Below are 14194 nucleotides of genomic sequence, written 5' to 3'. Positions count from 1 at the left end.
AAACACACTCGCAGGCTGCATTTTCCATTGACCAAAACAGTAAAAAAAAAATAAAAATAATAATAATAATAATAAATGCGTGTCATCTATTTTTTAAAACTACTTTGGCAAACCGGCGCCCATGTTAATTTTTATATTTTTTTTTCCATTTCAAGTTAATTAATTTTTAAAATTTAATCAGCGTTCATTTCCATCCCTGTGTTAAAGTGTGTGTTCATTTTTAAAAATAATTTTAAAATCGTGACCGTTGAATTTACCGCGCAATTTTAAAACCGGTACCGAACAGAACGTTCGACATTTTATTATTAAATAAAAAAAAAAAATAAATAATTTTTTTTTGTCGTTATATTTTTTCAGTGCAAATAAATATTTTTTGATTGTTTATTAAACACAAGCAACTAAAATGCAATAACGTACGAACGTGAATGTTCGGCACACAAATAAACCGACCGGATAAAATAAAAAAAAAGTAAAATAAATAAATAAAATATAAAACAAATGCGTGTATAAATAGTGTGTGATATGTTAGTCGCTTAAGCGTGATTTCACCGATTAAAATGCATCTGCATTTGTGCGCGTACGTGTACACATCTATTATCAATATTCACCTGTTCATTATTTATTCATTTATTTATTAATTATTATTATTATAATTATTTATTATTAATATTTAAAGACTTTATTTAACAGATATTATTTATATAAATTTTTTAATGATAATATAAATATGTAATCACGTTACATTTAAGCAAATAAGGCGCAGAAAACGATAATTTAAATCCGATAACGGCTATAATTTAATTTAATTTTTTTTTTTTTTTTTTTTTAATTATAATTATTATTATTATATTAAGAGTAGCTGAGAAGATAGACATATACCATAGCCCAAAGGGTTAGAAAAAATATTAGATCGGTGCTTCGGAAAAAATAAAAAAATAAATTTTTTGATTTAAAAATCTGTGCCGCGTGGTGATTCATACGCACATTAAAATTTCGCGTGTGTTTGTTTGTGCGCGTGATATTAATATTATATGTTATTATAAATTTATTTTTATATATTTTTTTAATTAATTAATCATTACATACCAATAATAACTAATTAAAAAAAATATAAAAATATAAATATATAAATAACTATTAAATGCATCTCGTGACTCCCTTCATCCCATAACCAAAACCTTCAGTTAATTTTTTAAATAATTAACGTGTTTGAGTGTGATTGTTTGTGTCATGTTTATTGTTCATGAGTTTTCGTGCATTTATTTTTGAATCCCGGTTTTTTTTTATTTTTTTTAACGGACTAAAAATAATAGCTATTGATTTTTTTGCTTTTATATAAATTTGAAAATAAAATTTAAAAAAAAAATGGCTTGACGAATTACATTCTCCGCGATTGCAATATAAAAGATATTATATATATATTATTATATTAACGGCTTCTAAAATTTTTCATTATAAAACTCTACGATATATAAACCAACTACGGCCTCGAAGACACTAAACTCAACGCAATTGTAAGCAACTGACGAAACATGCCCAAAAATCAATTACGGCATTCAAAATATATATGTTCGACGTTCTATTACTTGATGCAAGTCTCTCTGCAAAAAGGTAATATAACAAATGTATAATTTTTATAATTAAAAAATAATAATAACTCAAAATTTAATTTCAATAATAATAATAATAATTTTAAATTCAAAAATTATCAAAATAAGAGGATTTTTAAATAATAATTACAAGGATTTATTAACTCGCATCAATTTTCACTGACTACGTCCTTCAGGCATTCTTTAAAAAAATCAAAAAAACTAAATAAATTATAATGAAAATCAAAAATCGGAGATTCTACAGTTTCCATGGCGTCGCTTAATGAGCGCGACATTTTGTAGAACTCGACGAAATAAGACTTTTTCAAAGAATATAATTTTTTTGTATCTCGCTTAGTTTTTGAAAAAAATGGACTTTAAGAAAAATGTGATTTTTTCAAAAAAGTTGAAAGTTTCCGAGATTTTAATTTCTTTAATTATTTTTGAATTTTTTTCCGAAAAGTAAATTCAAAGACGAAAATTTTGCAAAAAAATACGCTTGAATTAGTCCATTTTTGAAAAAGTTACAGCTATTTGAAAAAAAGTCTTTTGTCGAGTTCTTCAAAAAATCGCGGTCTTTTGGTGGCGCCACGAAAACTGCAAACTTCCCAAAATCAAAATTTTTTCCGTACCGAACGGTAAAATAAAATTGACAGGCACGTAAGACTTTAATGTAAATAAATAAAATAATAATTTTTTAAGATGCCAATCATTACGAACAAATAAATAAATATAATAATAATAATATATAATATATATGATAAAATATGGATATCAAAAGTTTAAAAAATCAATTAAATGGGAATTTTCAGGAAGCATCTATGTTGAAGCATGCCCAAAAAATGTTTACGGCACACATATGTATCGAACTATGGGAGTATCAAAACAATTAATCATATATATGTATATATATATTTATAATTATACAAATATTACCATACTATTGCATATATAATTTAAATATTTGCAATAAATATTTTTTTGAATTATTAATTTTTTTTTTTTTGTTAGTTATATATATATATGCATTATCAAAAGGTATATTTGTATTTATAGATATATACATATATACTGCAATTCGTCTGACGCGCGACGAAAACATTTTTTCTAATTTTATTTAAATCTTAGCCTTTAATTATCAAAAAACGTTTATTATTAATTTATAATAGTAATTTTTTATAAACTGTCTCGTCTTTTAAAAAAAAACGTGAGCAGGCGGATTTAAAATCTCATGTCATCGCGAGGGGATCGTGACTGCTCACGTCGACAATTATTGATAATTCAAAAAAATTTCTTTTTCTTTATCAAAAGAAAAAAAAATCTTTTTTTTTCTACTTATTTTATAATTATTAAATGCATTAAAAATTATTTAAGTATTTGATAATAATAATAAGTGATAATAATAATAATAATATTTTTAAAAAATAATTTAAGACAAAAACATTAAGGCAAGTCTTCGTGAACAGCCACACACCGATTAAAGACGTGCATCGAATTGGAATGTATAATAATTGTGCGTTTTTTATAAATTTTTAAATGCAGTGTATAAATGTATAATCGTATATTTAATAATTAATATATATTTATATGCATATATATGGCCGATTCAAAAAAAAATTTTTTTATTTTTCAAAGACGCATTTTCAAAAGTTTCAGCAGACTAAAATAAACATCTGAAAATTCGAGCTTTTAATATCAAAATTAGGAATTTCCTGATTGCAATTTTCCATTTCTCAAAAAACATGGAAATTTTTTATAATTTTGAATTTTATCTCCGACTTAGTCTACTGAAAAAGTCAATACAGATTTCTGTAGGGAGGCGAAAACTATACGAGAAAAGCTTCTTTTTACTTTTTGATGTCAAATATTTGAAATTAATCGAAGTAAAATTTGAATTTATTAAATTTTTACTGTTTTTCAACTTTTCTGGCGAAACTATCAGACTTATGACAAAATGTTATAAGACTTTTTTTGTAAGCCGTTTCATTTCCAACAAATTATCTCTAATAAACTTTTCGAAATTCTTCAATGCTCGTCAGTTATTTGCATTAGAATTAAATTCAGCCACAAATGATTTTTGAAACTGATTGATTTTGAATGCGAATAACTAAACAGCATTAAGAAATTTTGAAAATTTTGTAAGAGATAATTTGTTGGAAATGAAACGATCTACAAAAAAGGTCATGTAACATTTTGTAATAAGTCTGATAGTTTCACCAGAAAAGTCGAAAAATATTAAAAATTCTGTGAATTCCCGTGATTTCGAATAAATTTTTAAATATTTAATTTATCAAAAATTGTTAAGAGATTTTTTTTCTAAAGCGTTCAATTGTCTACAAAATTATGCATTGCCCTTTTTCATAGACCAAGTCATTAAAGAAATAAAATTAAAAATTTCAATTAGGAAGTACTCAATTTTGATTTTTAACAGGCGTTTTTTTTTGCTCTGCGGAAACTTTTGAAAGTATCCTTGAAAAATAAAAAATAGTCAATTTTTTTGAATCAGTAATATATATGTATATGTAAATATATATCGAGGATTAAAATAAATATTTTTAAGACGAGACTTGTCGTCCACCTGTGTGTCGTTGTCAGTCTGTGAATTAAAATGTCAGTAATTATTATAGTTATATATATATTTATCTAAAATATAAAAAAAAAAGAAAATGAGATTTATGATGAATAAATTAAGTGTAATTGTAGAGTGTGTATTTAATAAAAAGTAAAATAATTATTAAAATGTGTAGAGTTTAGTTGTAATAAAGTAGTAGTTGAGTGTTGTGAGTTAAGTAGTAAATGTGTGGGTTTCGTACACAATATCAATTAACGTGCACAAGAACAATACTGCCACGAGATTTTTGCGTGCAGGGCGGGTTCGTGCAGCCGCACGGAGCATTAACAGTGTGACAGACCTGGCTTTAACAGACACAACTTTAGCCCCAACGGCTGTGTTCTCTTTACAGTAGATCGGGCCATACGCAACGTGGTCCCATACGGGCGGATTATTAGCACGGTCCACAACGTCAATCTGAACCTCCACGGTTCGCGACAAGGGCGGATAACCCTTGTCTTGTGCCATCGCCTCCAGCTTGTATGTCTCGCGCTAACACCAGACACGTGTTTGTTAACAAATGGAAAAAGAAAAAAGAACGGCGTTAGTCTTGACTAGTATCCGTGACATATTGGATTTTATTGTCCAATTTTCAGCGAGTCAACTCGTTGAGTCTTATCTTCATCACTAGACGGTTCCTGATTATTTTATTTGTTATTAATAAATAAACTTAAAATAATAATTTGCCGCCATCTCTCTGGCCTTCACTTTATTTATTTTTTTTTCCTTTTTTTTTTTTTTTTTTTTTTTTTTTCAATTATAATTTATAATTGTCAATAAAAATATAAAAAATAAAATAAAAGTTAATCGCATCGGTCTCTCGCTCGTGTGAGGACGGAGGCAGCAGCTGGAGGCTGAAGGAGAGACGCCAGGACGTCCCGATCGACGATCGTAGGCACCGTGGCTCTCGTAGAATACCTGTATATCATACCTAGGAAGTGTCAGTGTTTTTTTTTTTTTTTTTTTTTTTTATGGCACGTTATTCCCTCATGTCACCATAATACCCATCATATTACCATCATTTTTATTATTTACTTATTCATTTATGTTCTTATCAGTAATACGTCTCGTTAGACACGAGACATCCTAACTATTTTTTTTTTAAATATATTTATAAATAAAACCCTGTTTGGGATTGTCGCTAGACGACAATTGCAGTGTGCACGTACGTGTAATCACATCAATAGTTTATATAATTATCAACTATTTTTTTTTTCTTTTTTTTTTTGTCATAATTATTTTCTTTATCAAAAAAATAATTATGCTACTGGTTAAAACAAAATATTGATGAATGGGTGAGCTTTACAAGGCACACCCACACGCCGCGCTTAACCATACGTGCTTTTATTTAAATATATATATATATCAATATACTGTTTATTTAATTTAAAAAAAAATAAAAGTCGGTAATGAATAATAAATAATAAAATAATAACAATAGAGAAAGAGAGAGAGAGAGAGAGAGAGAAAGATGTGTGAGTGTTGATATGCGGAGAGTGAGAAAGATGAATTGTTTGTGTACAGGTAATTGTAAAGACAATAATTATAATAAAAAAGATTGAGATTGACAGATAAGTAAAGAGAGAGAGAGAAAGAGAGCACTGCATGGCGCGGCACGGCATGTCTCTTGTCTTGGTCATGTCGTGGCATACAAACCTGGCTTTCACCGACGTCACTACAGTACCCACTGTGACATTTTCTTTGATGTGAATGGGGCCGTATACATTTTGATCCCACAGAGGAGGTTTATTGTTTCTGTCTACGACGTCTAACTCAACGTCCACGTCTGCGAACAAGACTGATGTCCCTTTGTCAGAGGCCCGCACCTTCAGGCGATACCTGTCTCGCTATTGGCAAAACATGGGCCGTCAAGTAACAGGACAATTTTCGGGACCATTTTTATTGTTGTTGGCTGCTGTGTTCTTTTTTTTTTTTTTTTTTTTTATCATATCAACTCTTCAAGGTTTTTAATTAACCGTGAAAAAAAATAATCAGGCAGTGCCTTGGGGTTTTAGTACTTTGATTTAAGATTTAATTATTTATATGAGAATTTGAATTTGAATTTGAATTTAGAATAATTTACGCAAGCCGAAGTCTGGTAGGTATCCTCGCGTGGGACTTTAATAAAAAAGATCCCGCGATTGACGAGCCAGATTTCGCTTAGCTCTGGAACACTCAAACGGGATTATAATAATATGTAATATTAAATAGTATTATTATATATAATTATTATCATTATAATTATTATTATTATAACATCAATTACGTTAATTAATTAATTAAAAGTAGTAGGTAATACAGTGAAACGCCGCAGTTATGTTTAAGCGACGTTAGGAAGAAATAATGACATATATGTATAATTATATTTATATATTTATATTAGATATATATCTTTATTTAATGATATCGCTCAGGATTTTTGTCTTGATTTGAAAATAATTAATAATTAATGCTGTGAAATTTTTTTATTACGGCGAAAATATTGGTTGTATAAAAAAATTTTTTAAATAAAAGTTGTTCCAAATTTAATTTTACAAAAAAAATGTCTCTAATAAAGTTTTCGTAGCACTGATAAGAAAGCCGTAATTTCAAAATTAAGATTTTCATAATCAACAAAAATTTGAATCATTCATTATGAATCGTAATTTTGGAATTGCGGCGGAATTATTGGTCGTATGAAAAAATTTTTCAAATAAAAGTTGTTCAAAATTTCATTTTACAAAAAAAATGTTTCTTGTAAATTTTTCATAGAACTAATAAATAAGCCGTAATTTCAAAATTAAGATTTTGATAATTAACAATAATGTGAATAATTCATTATGAATCTTAATTTTGGAATTGCGGTTGAAATATTGGTCGTATAAAAAAATCATAAGAGACATTTTTTTTAGAAAATTAAATTCCCTACAACTTTTGTTTAAAAACTTTTTCTATAAGATTAATATTTTCGCCGTAATATCAAAAATTTGAACAATTGATTTCAAAATTAAGGCAAAAATCTTCACTAATAATGAATAATTGTAATAATTATTATACATATATATCGGCGTGACAAAAAAGTTAAATACTGGTGCTGCTACTTATCGATAGCGGAAAAATTATTGTGCAATACAAATTTCTACTGTACACTGTATTGTTATTATTTATAATGTATGTATAGATTTTTATAAAATAAATTATGTTGTATGAAACAAAACTATTTAATATATTTATATAATGTATATATATATATATATATAATACAGCTATGACACGATGGATACCTACGCAGCTCAGGCTGAGCGTTTAAATAATAAAAAATATCATAAAATAAAAGAAAAAAAAAAAGAACGTAACAGAAATTATAAAAAAATCAAATTTTGTAAAAAAAAAAAATTACATTTTTTTTACGGGCAAATCGTATTTTTAAAAAGATTTATCAATTGTAAAATATCATTTTTAAAATAATTATAATTTTTTACAAAATAATTAAAAGTGTGTAATTATATTTACAAGTGAATAAAAAAAATTAATAATAATTAGTTTTTACAAATGATAAATCTTTTCAAATTTAAGCAGTGCTCCGCGTAATTAGAGCAAATTAAATAACTAAAATAATAAAAAAAAAATTATAATTAATAATAATAATAAAACTAAATAAAATTAGTGTGCAATTGCACACCAACACGATACTTATTTATTAATAACTATTGTTATTATTTAAACTATTTGCCTCCGTTGATATTTAATTGAGTGTTAAAAAGGAGAGTAACCTACTTACTGGAGCACAGCCCTTATTTTATTGTTCATCATGAAATCCGAAGAAAGAAAATGGTGCAATAAAGACAAACATAAAAAATAATTAATAATAACTAAAGAAAATAAAGTAAACGAAACAATAATTAGTATGTTGATAAATTTTAAAAATAAAATAAATAAATAAATAAATAGTAGGCAGGCATCGCATGCAAGCAGAATGCAAAAGGGTCATTTTTGGGGACCAAAGGGCGTAGGTTGCAGGGCTGGGTTTTAAAAAGGATCTTTTTTTTCTTTTGTTCTAAATTGTTTTATTTAATTACCATGGGTAGGAGTCAGAGTAAGAGAATAGAGCGAGCTTGAGTTTTATCCCTTCCTCGTTTAAGTTGTTACTGTTTTTTGTATGGTATAAATAATCCGTGACCCCTCAAAATTATGATACCGCAGCGGCTCTCAAAAAATAATACGATGGACGGTATGCATTTTATATATAAATATATAAAGATATATAATTATTTTATTTCATAAACTTTTTTCTCTTTCATACACGTATATTCGGTATGCCGCCCCAATCACAGAAGAAAAAATGTCACACCACGAAATCCGTACCTCTGTTTTGTTTCTGGGTTGATTGATTAATTAATTAATTAATTTAATTATTATTATTTTTTTTTTTAAATATATTATAGGCGCTTATTATCTATCGCGGTGCACACTAATCACTTCAATGAATGAAGAAAAATTAAAAAAATAAATACGATTTTATCGGAAGGTAGTGAGTGTAACAATGAAGGAAATAATTAATTAGACAGAGCGATAGGTGTGAATGCGTGGGAGGATGAGTGACTTAAAGACTTGAGATGACAGAAATAAAGAAAGTGAAGAATTAGGAGAAGCATTTGAGACTTTTGTCAGTCTGATTTTTAAAAAAATTCGCATTAACTTTTTTATACGAAGAGACTTTAGTTTTAATGAGAGGTAACTTGTTTTTTTTTTTTTTTTTTTTTTTTTTTTTAAACAAAATAAATTATAGATTAATGAGGGTTAGTGAGTAGTTATGGGAGGAGCGAGAGAGCGCGATCCTTTTTCCTGTAAAGGATTTTAAAAAAAACACACATTCATTTATAAAAATGCAAGCATTTCAGATATCATTGTAAATCTGTTTGATGCACCACAAAATGCGTAGACGTTGAAGTACACAGTACGTGGGGCTCTAAAATTTCTGGTTCCCACCTGCTCCTGGAAGTTTAAAAAAAATCACTTCCCTTTTAATTAAAAACATTCGCATTAGTTGGTTTAGCTTCTGCTCCATTTCAAACACATCAATTGGTTACTTGACACGCCGGTTGTTATTTACGTTACTTTATTTTTTAGTTACTAATTCATTTTTTACTTTTTTTTTTTAACTCTGCTGTATTTTTATTTCGTTTGATTCTGATGTCAAGGAGATTTTACATGGTAAGGGTTCAAAGTGCACACGCGAATTTTTTTTACAAGATCCCTTGGTAAATTTTAAAAAACATATCAAGTAATCCTTTATTTTAAATATATACTAACTTAAAATTTTTATTTACAAAATTATATAATTTATTTACAAAAATTTTTTAATTTTTTTTATCATATTTATTTAAAAATTTTAAAGGAATTTATTTTTTGAAAATTTTCAAGTTGACAGATTACTTTTATTTTTTAATTTTTTTTTTTTGAAATGCATTTAAATTAATTTTTATTAAAAAATTTGAATTTAAAAATGAATTTTTTGAAGTACTTGTAAATATTGATAATAAAAATTATTTAAAAAGGATTACTTTGAGTAAAAAAAAAAATAAAATAATAAACCAGACCGAAAGAAAAAAAAATTTTTTGATTGTAAAAAAAAAAAAATTAAAAAGAGTACAATAGTAATTGACAGATAACCGAGAAGAGATTGGACGTTAATTGGTAGGCTCGTTTGGATTAGTAAGATTGGATTAACCCGATCGATGCTCGCAATTATTGCAAGCAATACTTTATCAGTGAAAATAAATAAATAATAATAGAGATAGAAAGTGTGTGTACCTTTTTTTTTTAAAAAAAGTTATGATACTGAATTTGGCCGACGTCTAATAATCTTTGGATTTTTTTGCAACGATAAATTACAAAAAAACAAATATTTCAAATAATTGCACTTATAGATTTTTCAATTTCCTACATGTGCATTTTTTTAGTTTTTTTTTTTTTTCGTAATTAAATAGTAGGAAAAAAAATTCAAAAATTGCCTGCCACTTCAGGATCATAAAAAAATGATACTGACTTTGGCCGACGTCTAATAATTTAAAAAAAAAAGATAAATTATGCAAAAAAAAAATATTTCAAATAATTGCACTTATAGATTTTCAAATTCTGTACATGTGCATTTTTTAATTTTTTTTTTTTTTCATAATTAAATAGTAGAAAAAAAAATTCAAAAATGATTAATTGTCTGCCAACTTCAGGATCACAAAAAAGTTAAAATAAAAAAAAATAATAGCCCGAATAGGTCTGATCGATTCAGGTACGTGAAGCATTTAAAAAGGAATTCAGGCAGTAGCTAAGTATTTACCATAGTGAAACACATTGTGCATATCAATGGGAATTAAAAATTCTATACAAGTGCCGTAAAAACGAAACTTATTTTCGTTGCAGTATATATTAGTGAATATGATATATATAAATAATGGATCGAGTTAAAAAACGATTATTATATATATAGATATATATAATAATAACAACAATAATAATACAATAATAAATATTATTAAAAAATGATTATCGCGATAAAAAAACAGCAAAACAACATACTGATCGTGTAGTAACGTATTTTTAGCGCAAATAGTTTTAAAAACTTCGGCAGATGGTGTACACTCCAGTTTGAAATATATAATATATAATATATATATAATAATTAAAATAATGTATATTATCTACAGTCTAAATAGGCGACTCTGGAATGCGAATGCGCCCGCTACACATTTAAAGCGTGTCCACAATAAATAAATAAACAAAATATAATTAAAAAAATACCAAATTATAAAATTAACTTCAAGTTTTTGCCATGTTCATAAATATTTACAAAAGATAGTTGGTCTTTTCTTTATTTTTTTTTCAAAAAAGCATCCAAACTGTCGTATACTCGAGAGACGAATGTTTACTTGTATACTGGCTTCGCTTATTTGTACAGCAATACAACGAGCGCTTACGCTATTCCAGAGACCGTACGACGTACGCTCATGATAATGGCTAAAAATTATTTAATAATACAATAATAATTACCGCGTATTAATAGATACTCACGTCTAAAGCCTTCTTTAGTACAATCCAACCGGATTCTGGTTGGATTTCAAAGTACTCGAGATCCTGATTATTACTCGGGGAACTTAACGAGTAAATAATCGCTCCGTTGTTGTCGGCATCTTCGTCTGACGCCGACACTCTCAGGATATTTGTTCCAATACTCGCGTCTTGTTTCACATTCTCCACATATTTCTGTAAATATTTATCAGAAAATAATCAATCAATTTAAAAAATAATTTCCTTAATACATAAATAACGTTTTCTTATTTTTTTTAAAAATAAAATTTATGACGGCGTTCGTGTAATTTTAAAATCTAATAATTTTTAAATCCAAACGGATTTAAGCTCAGATTCTCCTCGACTGTGGGGAAGAAAAAGAAAAAAAAAGCGTTTCCTTATAAAATTTATAAGAAATTTATAAAAATAATTCAGTTCCGAAGCGTACCCGAACCCACTTCGGTTACAAGTCTGCTACTTTCATGAATTATAAATTTCATTTCCTAAAACAATATTTTTTAATATTCAGGAACTCTTCTCATGATTTAATTAAGATAATCTTATTTATTTCTTTACTAAAAATAAAGTGCGCGAACTTTTTTTCATTTTAAATAAAATAGCAGGCAAATAAAAATAAAAAATTCACTTAAATTTGCTTTTAAAATTTAAACATGCGAAATAAATAAATAAAAGTAGACTTTTAAATTTCCAATACCAATTTCGAAGGTAGATGTCATTAAAAAAAAATAAATTATTATTAACAAATTACCTGACGGTCAAAAAGAGGCGGGTTATCATTGACGTCCGTTATTTCAACGGTAAACGAACAGACACCTTCTAATGAAGGTTCTCCTTGATCAGTAGCTTTCACTGTGACCGATACAAATTTGCCGTCATCTCCTTCCCGGTCAAACACCTTAGGAAGAAAAACCAATTAGGAACCTCTCCGCAATCAATAAATAGAATAAAGGTTAAAAAAAAAAACGTCAATAAAACGGGAACGTACTTTGTTAGTCGAAACCTGACCAGTTTCCTCGTCAACAGTGAATTTGGTACCTTTCTGATTGGGCTGCTGTACAATTGAATACTTTACTTGACCATTGACTCCTTTGTCTTCGTCAGTGGCCTGTACTTTGATAACAGGGCTGCCATTCGGCGCGCCCTCCTCAACCTTTGGTGAGTAACTGCCGCAATCCTTGAACACCGGCTTGTTGTCATTTACGTCAGTAATAAATACGACAACAACAGCAGTACTGGTGTGGATATTATTTTTTCCTTCTGGACAGCAAGCGCCGTCGTCCATCGCCGTGACGTTAAGTTCATATTTATCACGGTCGAGTGATATTTTATCGCCTTGTAGACGAATAACGCCGGTTATCTCCTCAATGACGAACTGCCCTGATGAAGTGCTACCTCCAACAAAACCAAAGCGTACGTTGTCACCGTCTTTATCGGACGCGACTACGGTCGTCACCAAGGTGTTAGGCCCGGCGTTCTCGTCCACATTGGGCGTGTACACTTGCTGAGAAAATTTTGGCTCCTCGTCGTTTTTGTTCTTCGTGTAAATACGAACCGTCGCTGTTCCAGTTTTCGACGGGCTTCCTGTTATTTTTTTTTTCAGACAACAAATTAGTGGTTGGAATTTTTTCAGATCATCTGAGTCGAAATATTAGACGTAAATTGACGTTTTTGATATTTAAAATTAATTTTTAAATTTTTCAAAACATATTTAAACTTACAATAACGAAATATAAGAATACAAAAAAATTTTTTTATCAATTTTTCGTACTAATGGATTATAATCAGCATTCTGACTCTTAAGGCAGATACCGGAAGTCACAAAGGCCTAGCAAAAAAATTCGTATATTGAAAAACAAAAAAAAAAAAAAATAAAAATATGCACATGTAGAAAATTTAATAAACTGCAGGTGCAATTTTTTAAATATATTTATTTGTACTATTTATCGTTTTGAAAAAAATCAAAAAATTATTAGACGTCGGCTAACTTCAGTTTCATGTAAATTTTATCCAAATATTGTCTCTATTTAAATTATGATTACAAAGTTATATTTAGAATCCTATAAAAATGTTGAAGCTTCATTTTGAATGTTCAATTTACCTTCGAAATGTTCAATTCACGTCTAATATTTCGACTCGGGTAATTATTGAGATAGTTTGGTAACTTAATAATGATAATACCTTTATCTTTGGCTGTCACACTAAACTCATAATATGCATTGTTGTTATCAGCGTCAAGTTGTTTGTTGTTGACGATAATCCCACTAGAATCCACACTAAAGTGATCGTCAGATACCAAATATTCAATATCTGCGTTCGCGCCGGAATCTGCATCGGTGGCTTTTACTTTGAGAATACTTGTGCCCAGTGGAATGTCTTCGTCTACATTGTGGGCTTGGTAATCCGGAAGTTCAAATTTTGGTGCATTGTCATTGACGTCAGTAACACGAATCGTTAACTGTAAAATTACACAATAAAATATTAGTTCACCGTTGTTATTATTATTGTTAATTAAAAATTTATCAAAAAACGTGAAATTTTGTACTTTAATTAATTGACAAAGTTTGTCAACTAAAAAATTAAACAACGTCAAAACGCGTAAAAAAAAGTTCAAAGTTATTATAAAATATTTATCATACGATAAAAAAGGAGGAGCCGAGGGTTCATTAGTCAAAAGTTTGACAATTAATTTATAAAATAGTCAACTCGTTTTATTTATTTTTTATTTTTTACCGTTAAAACATCCCAGTAATTTATTTAGATTTTTTATCGCTCAAAGTTGAAGTAGGTTTTAACGTGACAGTTTTTAGTACAAAATTAAACAACTCGTTTAATCACAAAGTGCTTTTTTTAAATATTTTTTCCGGGAAAGCTCTTAATTGAAAAATAAAAAATAAATTATTGAGAATAATAAACAGTCAGTTTACTAAGT

General features: G+C 27.9%; 1 protein-coding gene across 2 annotated transcripts in view; it reads right to left on the bottom strand.

Annotated features, from left to right (window-relative positions):
- LOC103570949 (neural-cadherin) overlaps nt 1–14194 on the bottom strand; it is a 71372-nt gene that overhangs the window by 39770 nt on the left and 17408 nt on the right. The window contains exons 6-10 of one of the 2 annotated variants that reach the window (XM_008548866.2): nt 13444–13720; nt 12251–12846; nt 12014–12160; nt 11248–11439; nt 5857–6047 (exon numbers count right to left, since the gene is read on the bottom strand). In XM_008548866.2, coding sequence (XP_008547088.1) covers nt 5857–6047; nt 11248–11439; nt 12014–12160; nt 12251–12846; nt 13444–13720 — 1403 coding nt within the window. Of the gene's footprint in view, nt 1–5856; nt 6048–11247; nt 11440–12013; nt 12161–12250; nt 12847–13443; nt 13721–14194 lie in introns of those variants that run through there. The other variant, XM_014442483.1, reaches the window with a different exon arrangement.

This window comes from Microplitis demolitor, chromosome 7 (assembly GCF_026212275.2).
Source record: "Microplitis demolitor isolate Queensland-Clemson2020A chromosome 7, iyMicDemo2.1a, whole genome shotgun sequence".
NCBI lineage: Eukaryota > Metazoa > Arthropoda > Insecta > Hymenoptera > Braconidae > Microplitis > Microplitis demolitor.
The sequence above is the reverse complement of the archived record's forward strand: the minus strand, read 5'-3'. Positions and strand labels throughout refer to the sequence as shown.